At 36.8% G+C, this 25,422-nt stretch overlaps 3 protein-coding genes and 1 long non-coding RNA gene across 5 annotated transcripts; 3 read left to right on the top strand and 1 right to left on the bottom strand.

Annotated features, from left to right (window-relative positions):
• Positions 1–864: 864 nt before the first annotated feature.
• Positions 865–7,904, top strand: LOC103938332 (G patch domain-containing protein TGH). The gene is made up of 16 exons (XM_048589490.1): positions 865–1,137; positions 1,632–1,722; positions 1,825–1,919; positions 2,391–2,494; positions 2,745–2,806; positions 2,906–2,980; positions 3,220–3,371; positions 3,907–3,982; positions 4,080–4,166; positions 4,302–4,379; positions 4,760–4,907; positions 5,071–5,560; positions 5,772–6,056; positions 6,148–6,276; positions 6,377–6,595; positions 6,691–7,904. Exons 1-16 carry the CDS (start codon positions 1,003–1,005, stop codon positions 7,435–7,437), a joined length of 2,973 nt encoding a protein of 990 aa, XP_048445447.1. The 5' UTR covers positions 865–1,002; the 3' UTR covers positions 7,438–7,904.
• A 1,983-nt stretch (positions 7,905–9,887) lies between these two features.
• Positions 9,888–15,762, top strand: LOC103938323 (putative phospholipid-transporting ATPase 9). Its single transcript, XM_048589598.1, is given in 13 exon segments — positions 9,888–10,650; positions 11,082–12,020; positions 12,022–12,207; positions 12,209–12,429; positions 12,534–12,644; positions 12,751–13,027; positions 13,130–13,218; positions 13,314–13,422; positions 13,649–13,858; positions 13,969–14,094; positions 14,198–14,296; positions 14,584–14,775; positions 14,893–15,762. Coding segments are annotated over 13 exon segments (3,585 nt in total). The 5' UTR covers positions 9,888–10,254; the 3' UTR covers positions 15,523–15,762.
• Positions 15,763–16,150: 388 nt separating this feature from the next.
• On the bottom strand, positions 16,151–16,991 carry LOC103938314 (probable calcium-binding protein CML15). Its single transcript, XM_009348320.3, has one exon. The coding sequence runs from the start codon at positions 16,803–16,805 to the stop codon at positions 16,323–16,325; it is 483 nt and encodes a 160-aa protein (XP_009346595.1). The 5' UTR covers positions 16,806–16,991; the 3' UTR covers positions 16,151–16,322.
• A 3,307-nt stretch (positions 16,992–20,298) lies between these two features.
• Positions 20,299–23,077, top strand: LOC103938306. 2 transcript variants are annotated; one of them, XR_001952360.2, is made up of 2 exons: positions 20,299–20,500; positions 22,448–23,077. It is a non-coding gene; the product is annotated as an uncharacterized LOC103938306 (long non-coding RNA). The 2 variants fall into 2 exon arrangements; XR_001952359.2 differs by having other exon boundaries at positions 20,299–20,955.
• The last annotated feature ends 2,345 nt before the right edge of the window (positions 23,078–25,422 follow it).

The following is a 25,422-nucleotide window of genomic DNA, read 5'->3' as shown; positions in this document are numbered from 1 at the left end:
ATCATCTCCGACAAAATTTGAGTTCTAAAAGCACTAAAGTGCTTTATGCAAGAAGCACAAATTATATGCTTATTGCATGAAGCATTGAGCTCGTTTGGATGTACTTTTGAAATGACTGAAAACATTTTTGATGAAAATGTTTTTGAAACCAATTCTTAGTAAAAATACAAGTAAATTTTGGAAAAGCACTTAAAGTGCTTTTGGAACCAAAAAACATTTTTTCTAAAAGCGTTTTTAGTAATTTTAAAAGTACATTCAAACGAGCCCAAAATATCTTTCCGGGATTCACTCAACATTTTACTAAAGATGATTCAAAAGCATTTTCACCAAAATCCTTTTTAGCCATTTTAAAAGCACTTTCAAACAATCAATATAACCACTTAAAATGCAAGTTCTTTTTGTTCAAATTTTACATATAATGTTTTTTGTTTTGTGTGTAAGGTCTAAGGTTTGAATATAAAGGTAATTATTAGTAATGACCAAGTAAGAAATTAGATAATTTTGGTTCCAATTTGCAATTAAACAAAATAATTGATTTTTTTAACAAACAATATTATCAGTATGTGGTTATTTGATTTCATTCCTTCTTATTATATAATTTTTTTTTGTCTGCAATTGGTTGGAAAAAAAAAATCCAACAAAGAAAAAAGTTGGAAAAAATGAATAATTATATTTTGTGTTGTAAGTCCAGACCAAATTAATCAGGCCAATCAGCCCAAAGATTGCATAAAAAGGGCGGCCTCATACTCAGTGAGTCGACCGCCAATCCCATCCGGCCCAATCAGTCTAGCCCAAAATACATTTTTTTTTCCGGTCCAAAAATACTTCGACGTTTTCTCTCGCTTCCTTCGACCTCGCTCACCTCCCTCCCTCGTTCTCTCAGGGCTTTGCCGCGCCTGCTCGCCCTGCAACGATTACTCCGGACGAAACCCTAATCCTTAATTAATTTTGATTGCGCATAATTTTTCTTAATTATCAATATATTAAGAAATTAATCAAACAATGGCTTCGGACGAAGACGATTTCGTGTTCTACGGAACACCGATAGAGCGGGAGGAAGATTTCACCAGTCGCAAGAAGAAGTCCGTAGCCGAGGCCTCCGGTAACTTGCGCACTGTCGTTCCTTGGAAGCAAGAGGTATGTTTTTGCTCTTATCTTTTGTTTGGTTCCTGAGAAAGCTCGAGAAAGTTGAAAGAATGGAGAAATTTGAATGTTATGTATTGGAGTATGACAGTTGAGTTTTAATGTCAGTTGTGTTGAGCTTAGAAGTTGTGCAATTGGTTTTAATGTGAAGAAAGAGAGTTTGCAATTGGTAGTTTTAGTAATGTGGTTGGTTGATGAGAAAATTTGAAAAGGAATACGAAATTGTGGACTTATTTTGGGTGAACTAGCTGCAGGTTGAAATGGGTTGTTTTCCCTTTCGAATTTTGACATCGAAGATGATAATTGGCTAACCTCGTATAGCGGAATTATGATGAGTGATGCATGTGGGATGCCAATTTATGCTATCTTTATTGAACGAAGTTTATTATGCATGAAGTTAAGCTTTAATAAGTTTTCCATGGTTCTGCTGACTGTTGATGTTTAAATGAACAGTCTTGTTCACTTCTCTAAATTTTATATGTCTCCAGGTTAGAGATGAAGAAGGGAGAAGGAGATTTCATGGTGCATTTAGCGGAGGGTTTTCTGCCGGCTATTACAATACAGTTGGCTCAAAAGAGGGTATTGTTACATCACTCTTTCATTTGAACTAGAAATATGATTCCTTTTCTTAAGATGTTCAAGGGTAGCTAATGGTTTAAGCCGTCTGATACAAATGTGCAGGGTGGACACCACAGACTTTTGTGTCATCGCGGAAGAACAGAGCTGAAGTCAAAACGCAGGACATTATAAACTTTTTAGATGAAGATGAAAGAGCTGTATGTTTGATCTTGGCTTTGACCTTTTACACCTATTTCATTTATATCCTTCAACTCTGTGAATATATTACAAACACTGTTAATGTTGGAATCATCGCCTTTTAAATTGGTAAATTACATGTATATGCATGCTTATTTCATGTTTATTTATTCTATTTACCTAATATAAACTTTAGAACGAAGGGAATGAAAACCTATTCGTTGGAAAATCACAACCTTAATTTGGTTTCAATTATATAAGAATTCTCATTTAGCAAAAAAATGGATTAAAAGTAGGAAATAGGGTAATTTTCTTTCTCATGTAATGTTTACTGTTGTCTAGCTCTTAAAAAAATGAGTAGTATACTTATGTTTTGAGTTCTTTAGGTATCATATCGGATGACCATGGAGTTCCTCCAGATGCTAGATAATGAGGACTACCGCCACTTTAGATTTTAAATCAGTTTTCTGACTCTTCTTCTTAACATTTAGGAGCTTGAAGGCCAATCTTTGGGGACATCCATGCAGTTTGATACATTTGGATCTACAGCTGCTGAACTTGCTCGTAAACAAGCTGAGAAGGAACAACAGAAAAGGTTGGGGTGTAGGTCAATTGCAATATAACCAAGTTAGTCATTTGGATAAAAATGATAAGGTTCTGCATGCTACTTTTCGGTGTACCCTAACCTTTAGGTTCTAGGGAGTTGTAATACTTTCACACCATTGCTGAACACAATTAAGTTGTTCGGGTATTAAGTATACATATTTTTTTTAAATGTACTCCTTGAAAATAGTGTCATGCATTGTTTGCTAACTTGTTGATATCTTGTTTGTCATGTATTTTAGGCCGTCAGCGATTCCTGGACCTGTTCCTGATGAATTAGTTCTTCCAGCCACAGATTCTATAGGTTTGTTTCTGTAAATTTGGGTTAGTGATTGTTCAAATAATGTTTTCTTTAAAGTTATTAGTTGCACATCTTTTATCCCCTGCTTGCTGTTTTTATTAGGTGTAAAATTGCTGCTGAAGATGGGATGGCGTCATGGTCGTTCAATCAAGGATTCACATACTGATTTATCATACGGTACGTGGCATGCAAACTCAAAGTTGTTATAAAATCAACTGCTCTTGTATCATTTGACGTGTGTGAATTATATGCTTATTTTATAACCTGGAACTTAGATCATTAGTATGCGGTGCTTTGCTAACTTTGATTAGCATGTGTGGGCTTACCAGAATACATACAGTTTCATCTGATTTCTCTTGTTCGAGGTTTTTCTGTCATGGCTTAAAGCCTTAAACTATTTCATGTCCTTCGTACAGATGCTCGAAGGGAAGCTCGAAAAGCTTTTTTAGCATTTTCTTCCAGTGATGCAAAAACACAGCTGGCTGACTCTGAGCCCGTTCATGGCGAACTGGAGAATCATATTGAGCTGCCTGCCGTTGATGATGTTCAATCTTCTCAAAGCACACCTGTAAGTAAATTTTCTTTTCCATGTCAGTCATTCTTTTATTTTTTTGTTTTCTTTCTTGATTCGGTATTTCAATCACAATGGATAATTCTCATGCTATGTTAACAGAACAGATGATCCTCTTGTGTATATGTTTAATTCATAAGTTGAGTTGGAGTTTTGGAACGTCTAAATTTTTTTTTCTTTTAGTATCAAATTTCTTTGTCCTGCCAGTGCTTGTTTTCTTGATGAGTTCCTTTAACCATTAGGATTTTGTGCTAGCCTTCTTTTGAGGAGTGGCAGCCACTGGATACTTCATCCCCGGATCCATTTGTTCTTTTAACATAATTGTACTGCTGGGTTTCCAATGATTTCTTTCCAATAACAGAAAGACCGCATTGCTTTTGCAACTTACCAATTTGGAGCTTGTAGCAACTCAAGAATTTCCATATCTTTTATCAATTCAAATTTTGACAAGAAGGACCCCTATTCAGCATGAGATAAAAATTTCATTTTATTTTGGTTGGATTTTCTCTGTGCCTCACATCTTTTCCTTCAGGTTTATGTACTCTACCCAAAGCAGGACCTTCATGGATTAGGTTTTGATCCTTATAAGCATGCTCCTGAGTTTAGGGGTAAGTGTTTATTTATTTTTAAGATAACTGGGTCATAGTTCTGTGATTATGACAATCTAATGCATCCTAACTACTAATTTTAATTGGTTTTGTTCAGATAAGAAGAGATCACGCCCATCTGAGAATAGGGGTACTGGATATAGAAGTGCCCGTTCAATGGACAATAATCTTTTTGGCTTCAAGTGTAAGATTTATGATCCAGATAAAAAACTTTTTTTTTTGGCCTTCTAATTTAGGGCTCTGTCCTCTTATTGCTTTTATTTGGTCGCACGGATTGGTTGGCCTTAACTTATGATTGATTTATCTTGTTATTCATCAGCAGGAAAGGTTGCTCCTGGTTTTGGAATTGGAGCACTTGAAGAACTTGATGCTGAAGATGAGGATGTTTATAACTCGGGTTAGTGTTATTGTCACGAATAATCAATCTTTGCAGTAATATAGCTATTATAGAGTCATTGCTTTCATTGCATAGAATCACTTTGTGGTTTTGGTGCTGGTCTTTCCCTATTATGTTTTCTGGGAGAAACTACTCAAGATGTGATTAATTTAATCAATGCTTTCCCCTTCCCTTTATTCAGACCACAGATTGCTCCATCGCATTTTTTTCTTCATTTTGCATGATATATCCCACAGCTTGTGATTTACTGGGTAAAGACGTATAGTTCTGTAGTGATTAGACCTGTTGGTGGGATTAATTTCGGCTTAACCAGGTTACCTTTTTGTTGAAAATTATTGATTATTAGTGCTCAAATTTTTGCAATTGTACTTCTTGTTCAGGTTACGACTTTGAGGAAACTTATGTTGAAGATATTGACGATGAGCCTTCAAGATCAATCATGGATAGCAAGCAAAAGTTGGTTCGAAAGGAACCGGGTGGTCTCTCTGGATTTAGACTTGCATCTAACTCAGACTACCAGCATGAGAGGTAATGAGAGGTTTTGGTATTCTGGTGCATGTGAGTTGCCTTTTTTTCATTGATTTATTAACTTTATATTCATGCAAGTATGCTGAAAAGAGTGATCCTTCCACTTGTTTTTTTTTTTTTCTGAATGCATAAATGCTAACTACTACTCTGGGATTTGTTCCAGATTTGATCCTCCTGTAGTACCAAAAGATTTTGTACCCCACCATAAGTTTTCTCAGCCTCTTGATACGGGCTACAAGCTTGGAGATCCTGGTCCCCCAGAAGTATCTCCTCCCGAAGATAATAATCTGAAACTCTTAATTGACGGGGTTGCAACTTTAGTAGCTCGATGTGGTAAATTATTTGAGGATCTCTCCAGAGAGAAAAATCAGTCAAATCCCTTGTTTAGTTTTCTAGTTGGAGGGAATGGCCATGATTATTATGCAAGGAAACTGTGGGAGGAGCGACAGAAGCGAGGCAATCACACCAAGGAGATATTGGATGGTAAATTGTCTCCACGAAAGCAGAAGATGACAGCAGAGAACCGTGGAAAAATTTTAGGGGAAAGGCCTTTGGAACGAAGCTCCAAAGAGTCAAATTCATCCGTTGCTTCTAAAGATGCCATTCAGCTTCAGTACAATCTTTCAGATACTTTTACTAAACCTGCATTAGATGTGAGTACAATACATCTTGCTTGTCCCCTTTCTCAAATGTTTATTTTCATAAATTTTTTGCGAATCTAGATTGTAATGTCCTTGGTTTACTTATGCATTGCCTTAGCTACCAATAGTCTTTCATATTTGTATGAATGAACGAAAGAACTGGGTTGTGTTTACTCAAGGAAAGTTTTAGATTTTTTCACCTTGTTTTTTGTGTTGAATATAGGGCGAGATGCTGGAAGTTGCAAAGCCTTTCAATGATGATCCTGCAAAGCAAGAAAGGTTTGAGCGGTTTCTCAAGGAGAAGTATCAAGGAGGACTTCGATCTACTGAGTCTGGCGGAGCTAGTCATATGTCAGAAGCAGTTCGTGCTCGTGAGAGATTGGACTTTGAGGCTGCAGCCGATGCAATACAGAAAGGGAAATGGAGTAAAGAAAGCAAACTCTCCACATCACAGTTCATGGATTTTTTATCTGCTGGAGCCATGCAGTTTACTTCTGGGGGATCAGCGGTATGTTTTGCTGTTGGTTATAAGGTTTTGAAGTTGTAAGTGTGATTTTATTTATTTATTTAATTATTTGGTTTCTTATTTTTTAAAACAGCAAGCCAAAGACACTCAAGCTGAAAAATCGATAAAAAAGGAAGTTTGCATAAAACGGACAGAATATCAGTGGCGTCCTTCACCTATTTTATGCAAACGCTTTGATCTCATCGATCCTTTCATGGGGAAGGTGCAGTTGAATACTCCTCTATAACTCCTCTCTCTCTCTCTCTCTCTCTCAACATTTTTCTTATCACCATACCTTAAACATATGATACTGTCACATGCAGCCACCACCAGCTCCACGGATGAAGAGCAAAATTGAAACTCTGATTTTTACATCAGATTCTGGAAAAGACACAAAAGCAGAAGAAACTGTAATTGTAAAGAGAGACTACATCCCTGCTGTTCAATCTTATGCCCAGGGAATAAGCAAAGATGTAGTTGACGAGGAAAGCGCAATTGATGTTGAAGTTGAAAACGTCGAGAGGCCAGTTGACCTTTACAAGGTGCTTTAAACACAATATTCAATAATTTGTTTTTACATGCATATGTTATACGTGGCGTAGAATATGGCCTAGTATTAATCTTCATTTGTGTGCAGGCTATATTTTCTGATGACGAGGATGATGATGAGGATGCCTCTATTCCCAAAGGGGTCGGTAAGCCAGAGAAGAAGGTTGAAGCAGCTAATACAACATTAAACCGTTTGATCGCAGGCGACTTTTTGGAATCCTTAGGAAAAGAACTAGGCCTAGAGGTTCCCCCTGAGCTGCCCTCATCAACGAACAAAGCCAGGACTTCTTCGCCTCCCAAGGGAGCTGGTTCAGGACATTCCAGTATCCTGCCAGTTGATAATAAGCCACCTTCCACTCGCGATATTTCACACAGATCGGAAAGTTCTCAAGATGCTCCACGTGACAATACCGAACCTTTTAATGGTAACTTGACGGGTAATTCAGCGAGAAGTAATAGCAAAAACGCAGAGAAGGATGCTTTGGGGAATCAGTTTGACAAGATTATTTTTCAAAAAGCACCTCAGGAAGATAGGAAGGACAAAACACCCTCAAGGCGGCACCAGAATGTGAGCAGCAGTCCATCATCAGAAGATGAAAGGAGCAGAAAGCGCTCTAGGAGACATCGGCATAGACACAGTGATTCAGATAGCGATTCATCCAGTGATCATTGGGACCATCACCGTTCTAGGTCTAAAGGGAAGAAGAAAGGATCCTCTCGAGAAAAGAGCAGTAGTAGCAGAAAACACTCGAAGCATCATAAACATCGAAGCAGAGACTCCCCCGAGAAGGAACGTTCAGAATCCAGGAGAGACAAGCACAGAAGGCGAGATTGAAAGTGATGTACTATTTCCTTAAACAGTGCATCTATTTGCACAAGGTTTAGAATGACGGGCCGGATGCCGGCCGTATTGTTTCGTTGATTGGGAAGCTTTGCCGTGGCGCTTGTGTTTCGATACTTATAACTGAAATTAGATGTTTGCTGGACAGTAGGATTCAGCAGTCACCTTGTATGCATGTAAGAGTCTGAAACATTACTGCAGTTGGATGTAATATTGCCGTTGAGGTAATATATGTATAGTTAGTGGGTATATTTGCAAAATTTGAAATCTCTGTTAATCGAATGAAAAACTAGGTATATCTTTAGCAAAAGAAAAGTAGGTGCCGTGTTTAAAAAAAAGGTAGGTTCAAAGAAACAAGATTTGTGGACGGTTATATCCTTGGTTCCAGACAACGAGGAGTCTGTATACATTTGAATGTCTTTCGAGGACCTTTTGAATATTTGGTACGGGTTCTTTTGGCATTTATCAAGTGTTTCATGTAATGTTTGTTAGGCATTCGTCCACAGATTGTGTCGACAACACTCGACAAACTAGATATCACTTATCAGATTGCTTCTGCATAAGTTGATATTTGTTGACATGTGCGTAACATGATTTGGCTGTTAACAATACGTTAGTGTTCGACGAAATTCCTCAATGAAAAAATTCAATTTCTTTTTTTTACGGGTTTCGTTTTTTGTTTCTATTTAAAAGACTTATAATTTAACGTTAAGCGCAAAGTTCAAATCTTGTATATACTCCTAAAACTTACATCCCCATTTCTATCTCACTTAATTTATTGCATAGTTCTCATTTCTCAATCTTACTCATCAAATGATCACATCACGAATAAGATAGAAAATGATTTGTCGATCACATATAAGAATCTCCTTTTACTTTCGATAACACAGAAATCACTCCATAAAAGGAAAAAGACTTTGTACAATTAGGGTTGGCATGAACCAGTTAGTCCACATTAAACAGAGGAACTATCCTTATTAGTCAAACTTGTCTGCCAAAATTCTCTCTTAATTACTGATTACTTAATAAAATGATTAATTAGAGCACGTGATTGGTCTTGTTTGACCCTCCTACCTCGCTTCCACAACATGTCGTTTTAATTATTTTTGACAGCCAGCTACCACGAGCTTTTCCTTGCACATTTTTTTATTAGAATTTTAACGAAAAGTTCTTGGTGCTGTTCATTTTAATGAAAAATTATATTTTTACATTAAAAAATTAATTTTGGTACCATTTACTTCACCTTTTATTTTGTCCTTATCGTTAAAACTCACAATTTTCAAGTCATTTTCATTAGTTTTCCTTTTTTATTTGCTTCAATTTTATTCAAAAAAAAATCTCAAAACGACAATTATATTATTTAGAAGATAATTTTTGTAGACTATTTTTAACTATTGAAGCAAAAAAAGTAGAGAAAAATCAAGAACTACAAATAATCAGGAATGAGCTAGAAAAATAAAATTTTCATACTAATTTTGTCTTTTTGTCCTACATATCATTCTTACGAAAATTCAAGAGATATAAATAATCGAGGATGTGCAAAAATAGTAAAATTTTCATATTAAGATAGCCAGCTTTGTGCAGCAACCGCAAAGCTTTGTGCAGCAACCGCAAATTACGGTACTCTACATTTGTTATAGCGCCGCCATTTCACGATATAAAATTATAAATTGTCCAGGAAAGTAAGTTTTGAAATTTCTATTTTGTCGTACTGACGTTCTTCCACGAAGGTAAAAGCTTTACTTTAACCGGGGCTATTAAAGTCTCCTTGATACAACCTTTTTTCTTTTTTCTATTTTTTTTATAATTTTGTTTATGAATTTTACACATCCTTCTTAGTTCTTATGAGAATGACGTACAAGTTAATTAAAAGGAAAACTAATAAAAAAAATTTTAAAAATTTTAAGTTTTAACGATAAGGACATAATAAAGGGTAAAGTGAATAGTACCATGATTGATTTTTTAGTATAAAAATATGATTTTTCGTTAAAATGAACAGTATCGTGAGTTTTTCGTTAAAGTTTCCTTAATTAAACTATACATTATTATGTGAGAAATTTTTTTTTTTTTCTATTTATCAAACTTATCATGTGAGAAAATTTAGCTTGAGTGGTTCTAGATAAATATCTTTACTATAGAACTTCTGGAAGGCTTGATCCGGACGGCAAGTCTTTCTCCAACATACTTTTTTGGCAATTGACACAAAAGTCATCTATTTATTTACCAAGATTGTTGAATTTTTAAGAATTTTTTGTTGCTTTAGATTGCATTTTAAAGGTTGAAATCATCTTCGAAGCTCTTTCCCTTTCAATTCATTTAACAAGTGCTAGTAGTTGAGTTTCCTCTCTCTCTCTCTCTCTCTCTCTCTCTCTCTCTCTCTCTCTCTCCCCTTCTTGTCCGGTTTCCACGTTCAAAGTTTGGTGCTTTTCCACCTGCAAGTCAAAGCTGGCAAGCTGGTCATCCCCCCGCTGCTTCTTAAAAAACACAGGAAAAAAAAAAAAATATCAAAATCCAAAATATAAGGTGAGAAGCATAACTGAAGCAATGCCTTCTTGTGCTGTTTCTGAATTTTCATTACAAAGCTTCAATCTTTTTCTTCTGGGGTTTTATATTTTGGCTCAACAGGTTTTTTCCCTGCTGGGTTTTGCTGGGTTTGCAGATCATTCAATTTTCTGAACTGGGCAGGTTTCTGTTTCTGAGATTTGTCCTCAAAAACTGGTTCTTGGGTGGATTGAGAAATTGTTCAACGGAGTGGGGGATTGTGGTGGGTGTGTGCACCCGTTGTTGTGTTAAGGTGGTGGATTGAGCAAAATGGGAGGTGGGGGTAGAAGAAAAAAACAGCATTTTAGTCGAATCCATGCTTTTTCATGTGGGAAAGCTTCCTTCAATGGCGAGCATTCAAGGATTGGCGGCCCTGGTTTCTCGAGGGTAGTTTACTGTAATGACCCTGAGCGCTTGGAGGCCACACTCCACAGCTACCAGGGCAATTATGTCAGAACGACTAAGTATACACTTGCTACATTCTTGCCCAAGGCAGTGTTTGAGCAGTTCAGAAGGGTTGCCAATTTATACTTCCTCATTTGTGCAATTCTATCTTTTACACCGCTTTCGCCTTACTCCGCCGTCAGCAACGTCGTCCCTCTCGTCGTCGTGATTGGAGTTACGATGGGGAAGGAGGCTGTTGAAGATTGGAGGAGGAAAAAACAGGTATACTTTGTAATGTCAACAACATGTTTGAGTTTCATGCATTTTCATGTAGTATAACAGAAATTCTCTGTGCATGACGTCGCGCCTTGAGAAAACCTCATTTCTACCTAAATTTCATAATTTTTATGTCATGATTGGTTCTTCGGGGCATAGAATGGTCGTTTAGAGCTTCGATTTAGTTTTTAGTATCAAATATTGTGACCAACTCGAGACTAGAAACGTAATGTCTAAGCTCTAAGTAATGACTCCACTCGCTAAAACAATCGACCATGTCAATAGATGCGATCAAAATTGAAGAAAATCGAGTAGAAGTGAAGTTTTCCCAACGCGTCATGTTTTAAGAAAGACAGGACGTCCTGCATTTGACTATATTTAGTGCTATTAGTAATGGTAAAACAGTTCTGTAATGTAGTTTGTAAAACTTTGATCAGGACATTGAAATGAACAACAGCAAAGTTAAGGTGCATCATGGTGAGGGCAATTTTGAGCATACCAAATGGAGGGATTTGAAAGTTGGGGATATAGTGAAGGTCGAAAAGGACGGGTTTTTTCCTGCTGATCTTATCTTACTTTCATCAAGCTATGACGAAGCGCTTTGCTATGTTGAGACCACCAATCTTGATGGGGAAACTAATTTGAAACTAAAACAAGCACCGGAAGAGACTTCTAATCTGCACGAAGACTCAAGCTTTAAGAATTTTAAGGCGGTAATCAGATGTGAAGACCCAAATGCAAATTTGTACTCATTTGTTGGCAGTATGGAGATTGAAGATCAACCGTACCCTCTTACACCACAGCAGCTTCTGCTTCGAGACTCAAAGCTGCGAAACACAGATTTTGTATATGGGGTGGTAATCTTCACAGGTCACGATACAAAAGTTATGCAGAATTCAACAGATCCTCCTTCTAAGAGAAGCAAAGTTGAGAAGCGGATGGATAAGATTATCTACTTCTTGTTTTTCCTCTTGGTTGTGATGTCTTTTGTTGGGGCTATTGTCTTCGGGGTTAATACTAGTAAAGACCTGGATGATGGGAAAATGATCAGATGGTACCTCAGACCAGATGATACCACAGTTTACTATGATCCGACGAGGGCACCACTTGCAGCAAGTTTGCAATTTTTAACTGCCATTATGCTGTATAGTTATTTGATCCCCATTTCCTTGTATGTGTCAATAGAAATTGTCAAAGTTCTTCAGTCCACTTTTATAAACCAGGATGTGCACATGTATTATGAGGAAACTGACAAGCCAGCCCGAGCGCGTACTTCAAACTTGAATGAAGAACTTGGCCAAGTTGATACTATTCTTTCAGATAAAACCGGAACATTAACTTGCAACTCGATGGAATTTATCAAGTGTTCTATTGCCTGGCACTACTTTTGGGCGCGGAGTTACAGAAGTTGAGAGAGCCTTAGCCAGGAGAAAAGGTGAGGAATTGACAGAAGAAGAGATCCATGTTGAAGAAGAAGAACTGAATGAAGCCAAGTCAACGATAAAAGGCTTTAATTTTATGGATGAAAGGATTATGAACGGAAAATGGGTTAATGAGCCTCAGCGCAGATGTAATCCACAAGTTTCTACAGTTACTAGCAATCTGCCATACCGCAATACCAGAAGTTGATGAAGAAACTGGAAGAGTATCATATGAAGCTGAATCACCAGATGAGGCAGCTTTCGTGATTGCAGCAAGAGAGTTTGGGTTTGAATTTTATGAAAGGACTCAAGGAAGCATCTCACTGCACGAGTTGGATCCCATTTATGGAAGAAAAATTGAAAGGTATGTTGCATTTCAGTTTAGCGGCTATGATTTATGTTATTCTCAAGCTATTGTCGAATTTTCGTAAATAAATACTTAACTGCATATGTGTTTCTTTTTTTCAGAAATTATAAACTTTTGAACATATTGGAGTTTAGTAGCTCAAGAAAGAGAATGTCCGTGATCATAAGAAACGAAGAGGGAAAGATACTACTCCTATGCAAAGGCGCTGACAGGTTTGTAAACTTACTCCTTGCTAGTATAATTAAGTAGCTTGATAATCGGACGAAATTGTGTATGTTGTATCACGCATTATGTATAATTTGCTTATCCCACAAACAGTGTCATGTTCGAAAGACTTGCAAAGAACGGAAGGGAGTTTGAAGAGAAGACTAGGGAACACATTAACAAGTATGCTGACGCTGGTTTGAGGACTTTGGTACTTGCATATCGCGAACTTGATGAAGAAGAATATGATGAGTTCAATAAAGAATTCACTGAGGCCAAAACCTTGGTGAGTTCAGATCGGGAGGAAATTGTCGAGGCAGTTTCAGAGAAGATTGAGAGGGATTTGATTCTTCTTGGTGCTACTGCAGTTGAAGACAAACTTCAAAATGGGGTGCGTTTTTACTTTTACTGGTACTGCTCTTTGTTGGAGATTTGTATAACATTCAAGACTAAAAACCATTTTTTTTCTTTTCTTCTTTTCTGTACTGAACAGGTTCCCGAATGCATTGACAAGCTTGCTCAGGCTGGAATTAAAATATGGGTTCTGACTGGAGATAAAATGGAGACAGCGATTAATATTGGGTATATGATTAGTGAACAGTTTTGTAGCAGAAGATGGATTTCAGTATAATAACATTTCTCACCGCATACCTTTTCGCTTGTTGTTTCTCTTCCAGATATGCGTGCAGTTTGCTTAGACAAGGAATGAAACAAATAGTAATAAGCTCCGAGACTGCAGAAGCTAAAGCATTAGAGAAGGTGGAGGATAAGACGGCAGTTGCCAAGGTAAACCAAATTTCTTATGCAATATTCTCTTTCTTCCTCTTCAGCTATCTTATGGTGTAATAGGTGATTCAGGCTGTAGTACTGTAAATGGATTATAGACTCTTGTTTTAGTTATTGCATTGGCGCTTAAATCGGACTTTTAACATGCTATGGTTCGAAATTGTTCTCTCTTGGCTGATAAAATGTCATGCTGTGAGAGTTTAACGAAACCTTGCTGATTCTACAGGCATTGAAGGAAAGTGTAGTCCATCAAATAAGTCAGGGAAAGGCGTTGCTTGCTGCACCAGAAGAGAACTCTCAGGCACTGGCTTTGATCATTGATGGGAATTCGCTTGCTTATGCCTTAGAGAACGATGTCAAGGATCTCTTTCTAGAGCTTGCCATTGGCTGCGCATCTGTTATATGCTGTCGTTCGTCTCCCAAACAGAAAGCACTTGTAAGTTGTTTCCCTTCCCCGCCACTAAATAAGTTCCAACAAATTATTTTCATAGATATATGGTTTTGAAAAGATCGAGTCCTAAACAGTTTTGTTTAAAAATAATGCAGGTTGCAAGACTGGTAAAAGATAAAACTGGCAACACAACTCTGGCCGTTGGTGATGGGGCAAATGATGTTGGAATGCTTCAAGAAGCAGATATCGGAGTTGGTATCAGCGGTGTTGAAGGAATGCAGGTAAATTGTTAACAAAAAGCACGCATCATCTGTTACTTCCATTTCAAAATTTCTTCCGCTTGATGAATTCTGACTTATCCTTTCTGCCAACCAAAAATTTCAGGCAGTCATGTCAAGCGACATTGCAATTGCACAGTTCCGATTTTTGGAGCGCCTACTACTTGTACATGGCCATTGGTGTTACAGAAGAATCTCATCAATGGTAAATTCCTTTCTTTGTAGAATTCATATAATTAGCTTGTTTATCTCATTTTCCTTGTATTAATCTGTAATACATTTAGCAGCTATTCTCGATTCCATCTCCCTGTTAGACAACTATTAGACTTCAAAAACTTTGGTTAGTTATATGAAAGCTGACACACTCCTTCACGCGCAGTCCCATCCTGCACATGGAGAGAAAAAGAAATACAGACTTCTATTGAGAATCTATTGATACATTTATACTATATGCTATGGAAAATTTGACATACTCCTTTTCTTGTTTGACAGGTCTGCTATTTCTTCTACAAGAACATTGCTTTTGGCTTCACTATTTTCTTCTATCAGATATATGCTTCATTCTCGGGCCAAACTGCGTACAACGATTGGTATCTGTCACTATACAATGTCTTCTTCACGTCACTTCCGGTGATTGCCTTGGGAGTTTTTGACCAAGATGTCTCGGCCAAGTTCTGTCTCAAGGTAGGCCCTTCTTACCCAAAAAGATAACTGGTGAAAAATGTGAATCTTATTAGACATCAGAAATAGCATATCATCCTATACTGATCTTTTGTCTCTCTCTTTGTCTCAATCTTACAGTTCCCGCTATTGTACCAAGAAGGTGCGCAAAACGTCTTATTTAGCTGGCTCCGGATACTTGGATGGGCAATGAACGGGGCGGTGACTGCTACCCTAGTCTTCTTCTTCTGCGTTGTGGCAATGGGCAGTCAAGCCTTTCGTAAAGGCGGGCAAGTTGTTGGCTTGGAAATCTTTGGTGCCACGATGTACTCATGTGTGGTATGGGTTGTCAACTGTCAAATGGCGCTGTCCATCAACTACTTCACTTATATACAACATCTCTTCATCTGGGGTGGCATCATATTCTGGTATATATTCCAGTTGGCATATGGAGCCATTGACCCTGACATATCAACCACTGCCTATAAGGTGTTCATTGAAGCCTGCGCACCAGCTCCGTTTTATTGGCTTCTCACACTGTTTGTTTTGGTCTCTTCCCTCCTGCCATACTTTGCTTACGCAGCCATCCAAATGCGGTTTTTCCCCATGTATCATCAGATGATACAGTGGATAAGAACAGATGGGCAATCAGATGACCCCGAGTTCTGCCAAATGGTGCGGCAAAGATCCATAAGAAGCACAACAGTAGGTTACACAGCCCGCATCGAAGCAACATCTAAACGCTTTGTAGAGAAGCCCGAAGGTCATTAATTAGCGGACCTGTTTTGACATCCCTATTATAAGAAATGTACATTATTCCTGCAAGAAGTTTCTTCTCTTCCTTCCAATTTTTTCGCTTAGGATGGTTCGGTTTCTAGAAGCTCCAAAGATCTAGCTTCAGTGTTCATGCAGAGAACAGTATAGTCAAAATATTGTATCATGTATGATGTATCAGATGTATCATACCACACAAAATTCAGTTCATTCAATTCAATAAGTTCTTTTTTATTCTCCTTTTGCTTACTACTGATTCAGTATTTCATTCTTCTCGTCGTCCCAAATCCAAGAAGGGGAAACTCACAAGTACTGTGGTTCAACGAAGGTTGAAACGATGCATTTCTGCATAAAACTCGTTCTGTTTCTGTATTTTGTTAATCAAAAGATGATTGCAGTTGGGGGGTTTCTGGAGTTTTCTCCAATTGACACATTCATGCAACCTTCTTCCTATTCCACACGGAGGTTTCAACGAATATATTTTTTATACAAATCCAATGAAGGATTAGCGTACATTTGAGACGCTTCTAGAAGCGCTAAAAGTGTTATTTAACAATAAAAAATGCTTGCAATGAAGCATACGTAAAACTAATAGCAACAAAATACAACAATTAATGAAATGACAGAAATGTATTAAGAAAATAAATAGTACTCTGATTATTTAGTTTTGTGGTTAGAAATTAAACAAAATCATATCAAAATCTACATTGTTTGCTTGGAAAATTCAATTGAGATGAACATGTTACAAGGCCAAAAAAACTTAGCATGTATCATCAGATTTCTATCCAAACCTCAGGTCATGAGGGAGCAAGGCCTAGAAAACTCGATGCTGATTTCGCCATTATTGTAGCAAATTCATTGAAGCTAATGACACCATCTCCATCCGTATCAGCCTCTTTGATCATCTCAGTCAGCTCCTTATACGTCAACGGTTGTCCCATTTTCGCCATGGACCCTGCCAGCTCTGCCGCAGTTATGTACCCATTACCGTCACGATCAAAAGAGCGAAAAACCTCCAAGAGTTGCTCTTGGTTTACCAAAATCTCCTCGTTCATATCGGGCAATATGGCACTGACCAACTCGTCGAACTCCACGGAACCATTGCCGTTTGCGTCCATGTTGGCTAGGAGGACGTGGATTTGGTCCCCTGAGGGCTTAAGGCCGAGCGAGCGGAGGAGCGCAGCAAGCTCCAAGATGGTGAGGCTGCCGTCAGAATCCATGTCGAATCTGGCAAAGATGTCTCTTAGCTGGTTGAGTTGATCAACTCGTAATGCAGGCATTAGGGTTATAAATATTGTAACAACGAAAAATGTGACACAGTGTGCACAACGTTATGAGAATGTAGGTTTTGTAGCAGAATGCGGCAATATTTGGCGTTAGGAGGTGGTTGTGGCGGCGGAGGAGATGAAGGTGGTGGTTTGATTTGGTGCGTTTAGAGAGAGAGAGAGAGAGAGAGAGAGAGAGAGAGAGAGAGAGAGAGAGAGAGAGAGAGGTGGTGTTTTAGGTGGTGAATGGAAATTTGAAGGCTAAATATGGTGTTGGGGGGACAACTAAGGACAGGAAAACGAGTCGGTGGTTTCTTTTTTGCCCTTTTTGTCACACGCATATAGAATCATTGGATTGGAAGGCTTCTAGGAAGGAAGCTAAATTTCGGCATTTTCTTGGGGTTGATTAAATTTTGGCCAATTGACTTGCACATATTCTTGGTAAGAATTGAAGAGTACAATATAATTATTTTATTTTAAAATTTTTGCAAGTCTTGGCGCAACAGAAATTTTTTCTTTTTGTGATCGAAAAGTTACAGATTGAGTAAATAATCTCTTTGTAAAACAAGAGTAAAATTGTGTATGACAGACTTTCTCCCCAACCCTCGCAAAGCAGAGATACTTGTTGGCTCGAGGTCACCCTTTTTTTAGAATATCTGTACTATTTTAAAGTATTATGATAAAAGTGATGACATAGTTCTTATGTTGGTAATTTGCATAATGCCACGTGAGTGTGTTTCACTTAAAAGAAAAACTTCTCATATTGTTAAATCAAAGCAGCTGAATTAAAGGAAAAGATAAGGAGTGAAGCTGATGAGGTAGGTGCAAGGCTGGATCCAAGCATGCAAGTCAAACCCCCAGTTTTGGTCCTTAGTAACACCGTCAACCATGATTTGCATGTACAGCTCAGTTGAGCTGTCTTGGTGGTAACCTTCAATACTGCTTCCAAACCAATAAAACGTACAGAATTAGCACGAGATTTCAGATTTGGTGGAGAATTAGACGAGTAGAATTAAGATTTTGATAGAACGTAACTCCTATTTTTTACTTAAAAAATAGTGGCATTTTATTCTGTAGTTTCTCAAATAGTTTTCTGCAATCGTGTCTATCAAAATTAGAATAAGGTGAATCAACATTTTATGCTAAATATTATACATGATACCTCCTAAGAAAAAGAATATTATACATGATATGAATTAATTTCTCGTTAATTATTATGTAACCAAATTCAAGAACCTTAAGAATGCTATAAATTAATCTCCCAATTAGAACATTACATCGTCAAAATATACAATCAATCCTTTTGGGGAGGAACTTCATGATCACCTTCTTTAACCCTAGCATCACCTTTCTTTTCTCGACCAAGATCGATGACCATCACCTTTGATCCAACTTCGACGTCATGATGAGCAACCATGCACTGCAGCTGCCGGCCCTTGCGCTTCAACCACCCAAAACAGCCGATTCTATCCCTGATGCTCTCCACCGGGGTCCTTACCATTTCATCACGAGTCAGCCTCCGACCCAAAACGCACGAGAGAAATGCGAGGACGGTTAGGACAGAGATCACTGCAAAGAATGGCCCAATGGAACCCGAAGAAGAAGAAGAAACTAATGGTACCGCTTGGGGAATAGTATTACTAATATTACTGCTACTACCAGTACCACCACCCAAGATTTGATCTCCTGCTGGTTCAGGTAGTGTTGGTGATGTTGTTTCCATGGCTGTAGAAATTTTAGAAGCAAATAATTCAAGTTGCATTTAGATGCAAATATATAGCAGCATATATATGTATGTATGTATGTATATAGTACAAATTCAATGTATGATTTTGGTGGCCTTTACTTCACTGCATGCATGTAGTGGAAGGCAACATGGAAAGAGGCAAGAGCAGTTACTTTTCTTTTCATCTCTTTTTTTGGGTTTATCTTCTTTTTACTTCGAGGATGTGGAGTTTTGCTTTACCTTTTAGTATTGAGATTCCTTGAATTTCTTATCCATCAAGTTAACTTAATGATTAATACAAAGGACAAGTCCCTTTCCTTGGTTGGGAAAAATTTATTAAAATTACAGATCTTGTTTCACTTTGTCTTTGGAGCTTTCAATTTGGCTTTAAACTTCCTCTGATCGTTAGTTGGTCAATTATTTCATCAAATTGAGGATTATTTTGGTCCACTTTGTGCAATAGATGTCTCTAAATTTAGTGTAGAAGTATAAATTTTTGTGTCGATTCTTAATATGGAAGGCACTTGTGGAAGTTGGAAAAAATTTTGAGTAAATGAAATTCGTGAAGTGTTGTTCAATTCGTTATTAAGATAACACAATAATGATGAAATAAAAAAAAAGTAACTCCAAATAATATGTAGCTCCAAAGAAAGAGAAAACTTCCTTGTCTATAGTGTCTCGCTAATCATGTAACGAGTAAGAAAACGTGAGACTATATTTCAAATATTAAATATAAGTAAGTTATTTTCGAATGAGTACTTGTTCTTGATAGTTTAAAAATGCTGGAACTTGATATTTTAGATTTTAAGTCCCAACCCAGCCTCGATGAAAACAACTTAAAGCTTGCCATGGCTCAATGTTGGAGAGATTTTTCAGTGTGATCAAAACAAGAAGTGGTACATCACGTGTTATTATATAAATTGTGGGATATATGTGCTAAAAAGTTAATAATTTAAAAAATAAAATTTCTTACAATTTATATAAAAACAAGTAATGTATCACTCATGTTCCAGTAATCATAATAAATTTATAGATCTATTGGATGACTTGGGTAGAACCCATATGCTAATTGGTCTGTACGAGCTTCGGTCCTTGATCCTCATGGACGATCTGAGCTGTGGACTGCATTCTGATGGATTTAACATTAATGGACGGCAAAGATTACACTCGAATGTGGTCCTTCCTTCAATGTTCATTAAAACTCAATTTACAGACAACTACAACACGACTAACACTTATACTAATATTATATCAACAAACGATCAGATTTTCTCATATAAATATGAAATATGAGTTATTGAATTATTATATTTTTCTGTCGCTTTGTGTGTTTTCAAGTTTGGGGATAACATTTTCTCATTTAAATCTTTTGCTCTCATTTTATGTGTAATCTATGTTATTGATTGATTCGTGTTAATAGACATAACTCTTATTAATTGTGTTGTTATAAGCTTAACACGGGTCAATCAATGACAAATATCACAGCATGACCATACACAAAAAAGTACATAAGATAAGATTTGATCTCAACACAAACGCCTTATGATAATTGGATTTAATAACTCAAAAAATAAACCTAAGAGTTGAAAAATAAAAATGAATTAACTTGGCTGCTGAACATTTCAGCAGTCATCCCTACTTACAACCAATTCTGTGTGAATACGTATTCAAATTTAATTAAAAAAATTAAAACTTGAACACGTGTCCACACAGAATTAATTGTAAGAAGGAATGGCTGCTGAAATTTCAGCAGCCAAGTCTTGTTAAAATAAAAATAAAAACGTGCCACTTCATAGCTAATCAGTAAATTCGTTCAAAAGAATCAAAAACCCACACAGCTTTCAATGCCCCTTGAAAAGTGACTGCACAACATCCCGTCCGTGACTTACCAAGTCATTAACAAACTCATGAGAGAGAGAGAGAGAGAGAGAGAGAGAGAGAGAGACTGTGTGTGTGATGCTGATGCGATTCTCCAGATTCCTGGGTTCGATCCGTTTCTCTCTCTCTCTATAAATACATGCACTAGCGTATGTATGTAAGTATATATTATTATTGTATATAATGTTGCTGTGAGATCTCCCGTTTCTGAGATCTACGGGTGGTGGTTGACATGGATTTGTTTTATTATTATTATTTTTTCATAAAAATAATTACTTGGTGGGGTGGGAATGCACTGGAGGCAGCGGTTCATCGATCTGTTTATGAGATTTTGTTGTGAGTAAACACAGTACATGAATCGGTCGATAAACCTCTGCATCCAGCGCTCACTGTCTCATTCTTCTCTTTATTTATTTTTTATTTTTGCTGGTATTTCTGAACTTGCTCTGTTTGGTTGCTGATAAAGTGTGGGAAAATATGGTAAAGATTGAAGTTTTGGTGTTTTTCCGAACTTCTGATCGGAACCCAGAAGGCAAAAAGCTTGTTCATTTTTTTTAGAAGGTAAATAAAACCAGATTTGTGGGTAACTTGCTTTTAGTATTTTGTTTGTATGTGCTTTTGGTGGTTGACTACAGCCTGCAGGCAATTAAATGGCAGATTAATCATTTATCTAGATTATGGTTTTGCTTTCCTGAATTCTGAACTTGAAAATACATGATCTATGACTATGACGAGAGAAAAAAAATTCACTGTACCAAAAACACGGCTCGCTACACTGACAAAATAAAAATGGTTGGAATTTTTTTTTCTAAGTATCCAATCACTTATATTATGACATTTGTGTATCGGCGTTGTTCCCAACCAATTGAACAAACTCTTGATCTATGACATGCTTTTAATTCTAAAGTTTGAAGCTTTATATTTTATTTAATTTCTTAATGACTGGTTGTAAATTTTATATTTACTATGTTGGTTGCCAGAACATTGAGTATTTGGTATTTATGGTGAGAATTGAGATGATTGAATTTTGGACTATAAATCTGCCTTTCGAGATGAGCTTATGTGTTGTTTTGTGTTCCAGTGTTAGTCTTCGGGTGCAGAAAACCGAGTTTATAGTGTTCATCAGTGTGATTATCTATGATGCATGGACACGGTGGTATTCCTTCGTATTCCCATGTCATGTCGTATTTTCTTGTGGTCATACAACAATTCTTCTTGTTAATTGGACGTATCTCTGTGTCGTGTCTTTGTGTCCATGCATCGTAGGTGATTATGATGGCGAAACTGATAGTATTGATTATGGACTTCGAGTTATTAGTTCAATGATACCAAACTGATGTGCTTCTCATACCTGCATAAGATGGTTTGTGGTGAATTAATTGGTTAGAATTCGTTTTTTGGGGGCTGAGTTTTGCATTCAAGCGTCTTTCTGATTGATCTTGTTCTTTTGCTTGAACATGAATTTTAGGTGTCCTGTTCTTGACTTGTTCATTCCCTTTTGCTAGAATTGATGTTCTTGTTTATCGACTTTTATATTGTTCAAAACATTTTGCTTCCATATAAGTTTAATTCTTTTGTATTATGGAATTAATTTTCCCTGTTTCCGCTCGTAATGTATCACACGATGTTCTTAATCGTTGGATTATTTCCTAATCATGTATGCATGGATCATAGTAAAATCTTCTAATACATTAACTTTTACTTTTGCCTTTTTTGTGAAAGAGCTGAAGATTTGGCTGTAATAAAGAAGGGGAGTACGTTCTTTTCTTTCATTATTTTTGGTAAAAAAGGAGTTACAATCCAGAAACTAACTCATTTTCTGTTCCCTCTTTTGTATTTGCTGCCACCATATACGGAGGTTTTGTAATATGCTCGGAATATCTTATACATTGAGTTTTTCGCTGTTAGACTGTTGGTCAGGTGTCCAAAAATCTATATCAACCGGCAAAAAATCTCTATATTTTTGATAGACCGGAAGATAGTAGAATTTCCGTTATAGATGATATTCGTGGTAATTAATTGGCTTCCAAATATTTGTCATTTTATTGAGCAGGTGGTCTAAAAGTTTGAACTTGTTTCTTTCTCTTCTAATGGAAAAAAAAAAAGTGCCTTCTGAAAGAGAGCTTGCAATTGGAAAACACAACGTCGTCGTCGTGACTGCATGTATCTGCATGTAAGTGAGAGGAAACTGCAGTTCTGTGGAAGTACCAAGTTGCCAGAGAATCTTCTATGTTTGATGTTTACCTGTAGAATCTGGTATCAAATTCCTTGTGCCAAAGTTATCGGATTGTGGAAATTTTGGTTGGAGTATAGGGTAGGACAATGTTATTAACCTCTATACATTCTCTTCAGTTCCCTCTTCTCTGAGTTGAGATCCTCTTCGGACCTCACTGTGGAGTCTAAGGACTAGCAAATCCGGAATGTTCAAGAGTGAGATTTGGGCCTTGGTTTGTGAAAGGTGCCCTAGTAGAATAAGTTAATGAGAACTGTCAGATTCAATTTGAGTGGTTCGGATTTCCTGATCATTGGGCTTCGAACAATAAGATCAGGAGAAGATCTCAACCTCTTCTCTAATTCTATTGGAATTCTTATGAAAATTTGTAAGTTTGTCTTCCTTTGCCATTTTTGTATACATTTAGGAAATAATTAATCTGATATGAGCAATTGTTCTTGGTTAATAGCATGTTTCGGGTTTTATCCAATATATTAGTTAATTCTAAATGTAGTTGCCCTTTGCTTTATCTGTCAAATACTGTTTAATTCTTACGTGCAAAGAGTCAATGAAAACGAAGTATATTAACTTTGTGGCCATGGATGGTGGCAACATATGCCTACTGGGGCAATTGCCCCTAATCAACTTCTTTTGCGATGGAAAATTGCTCCAATTAAAAATATAAATTACTATATCATCTTATATACTTTTTCTACTTTCTCACCCTTCTAAACACCAATTACCCAAAATTTTGACGTTTTAAACACCAGTTATCTAAAATCATGTAGTTGGACAATAAATTGACAAAATCCAATGTAAAACAAACACTTGTTTGATTTGTTTCCTTGAATTTTGACGAAATAGTTTTGGGGGGCTGATAATGAAAAGGACATTGACGCTGGCTATGATGTCGATAAGGATTTCCTTTGTCATGTGTATTAAGTAAAGGTAAGACAAGACATCTACTGAACATCACTTCCAAACTTCACATTCGGGAGATAAAGTTGAGTTGTTCAAAGCTCCTGAACCCCAACCGGCCCCCCCACCCCCTCTTTGGGCTGATGCTCCGTGCTTGTGGAGTGACATACCGCACGTCGAAAAAAAAGAGAATGAGGTGACGCCACTAGCTAAATGGTTTGAGAATATAACAGCCAGTTCATATCTTCTGCTCAAATTCATTGTCACTCTTATTTTCTATTCCGATAGGAACAGTTGGTAGAGAGAAAAAAAGGGCGCTTGCATGCGAGGGAGACTCTTTTATTGTATATTGGATGAGTAATTCACTTTTTAAACACATGACAAACTTATATTAAATGAATGACGTCATGAGTATTATATCTTAGTTGCAAGAGAGAATCTCTTGTTGCGTGCACTCAGAGAATCAATTTATCAATTATGTAACTAGTTTTGTATATATTAGGCAATTGCTATAGACATATAATCATGCCTTTCATGCCTTCGGGCATGAAAATTGGAATGAGTGGGACGTCACACCATTACAAATACACACCAATAGCTTTCGCATATGTTTGCTTTTCAATTTCATTTCCTGATGACTCAAATTAAGATGAGAAGGTTCAAACGTTCATCTTATGTTATCCCATGGCTAACCGGGAGCTTCAAACGTTAATTCTTAGGAAAGTTTGCAAGGATTTTGTCTTCCTTTGCCATTTTTGGTATACATTTAGAAAATAACTTATCTTATATGAGCAAATGCTATTGGTTAATTGTTTCTGGTTTTATCCAATTTATTAGTTATTTTTTGTTGTGTTGAAAGGATTCTAGATGTAGTTGCCTTTGGTTTTATCTATCGAATATTGTTTAATTCTCACATGTATAGAGTTGTTGAAAACGAAGTAGATTAACTTTGTGGCCATAGATAGAGGCAACTGCCCTCAGTAAACTTATTTTGCGATGAAAAATTGCTCCAACTAAAAATATAAATTACGCTCTCACGTTTTATTCTTTTCATACTCTCACTCTTCTTAAACACCAGTTACCCAAAATTTTAGCGTTTTAAACACCAATTACCTAAAAATTGGAGGTCACGGGTTCGAAACCCGTTATTGGTGTGGAAGTCAGACTTGTGACTAGAAAGGGGTTGAAATGCTTTTGTAAATCTTCACGACCCTTGAAAGAGTTGTTTATCACTAGTTGTCCCCCTTTTTGGAAAAAAAAAAAAAATTCAATTCAATTTCGTTATTCAAAGTTGCCCTTAATAAAATGTTACTGCCTCCGTTCATATTTGCGCCCGTGTATGCATCGTACTGATATGGTAGTGACAAATATTGACCGAACCAAAATTAAAATTTAAAAAAAAAAGAAAAAAGAAAAAAAAAGACCATGAGAAATTCTTCAAATTTTATTTGGTAATATTATACGATAGTCCAGGTACGAACGAATATTTGACCCAGCTAATGTCATTACTTGGCCGAAAAAAAAAAAATCATATATCATACATAGGAGTCTTTTTCGTCGCACTACATTATTAAAAATTAGATACAACACATTATGCACTGGCGGAGCCAGGTTAAGGGCTGCCATGGGCTATAGCCCAGGTAGCTTCTTAAAAAAAAAAAAAATTTATATGTAATTTTGATTGATTTTCGAATGTAGCCCACCATATATTTAGTCATTAATTCAAATTATTTAGTTTCAACTATATAAAATTATATAATACAGTTTACAAACCATTTTTTTTTTCTTAAATCATTTTTCTCATCGCTTCTTTTACATGTACAAGTTTGAATTTTTTTTAATTTTAACACATATTTGTTTAATTACAAAATTTTTTGACTCATCCTATGAAATTTTTT

Source organism: the organism of the source record quoted next, unplaced genomic scaffold (genome assembly GCF_019419815.1).
Source record: "Pyrus x bretschneideri cultivar Hongxiangsu unplaced genomic scaffold, Pyrus_bretschneideri_v1 Contig3, whole genome shotgun sequence".
In the NCBI taxonomy this organism is placed as follows: domain Eukaryota; kingdom Viridiplantae; phylum Streptophyta; class Magnoliopsida; order Rosales; family Rosaceae; genus Pyrus; species Pyrus x bretschneideri.
This window is presented reverse-complemented; position numbering and strand designations above follow the sequence as displayed.

Coding starts and splice junctions, on each gene's coding strand:
- LOC103938332 (XM_048589490.1), top strand. CDS start 1,003: ATGGCTTCGGACGAAGACGATTTCGTGTTCTACGGAACACCGATAGAG. Junction 1,723..1,824: donor TACAGTTGGCTCAAAAGAGG/GTATTGTTACAT, acceptor ACAAATGTGCAG/GGTGGACACCACAGACTTTT. Junction 4,380..4,759: donor TGAGGATGTTTATAACTCGG/GTTAGTGTTATT, acceptor CTTCTTGTTCAG/GTTACGACTTTGAGGAAACT.
- LOC103938314 (XM_009348320.3), bottom strand. CDS start 16,805: ATGCCTGCATTACGAGTTGATCAACTCAACCAGCTAAGAGACATCTTT.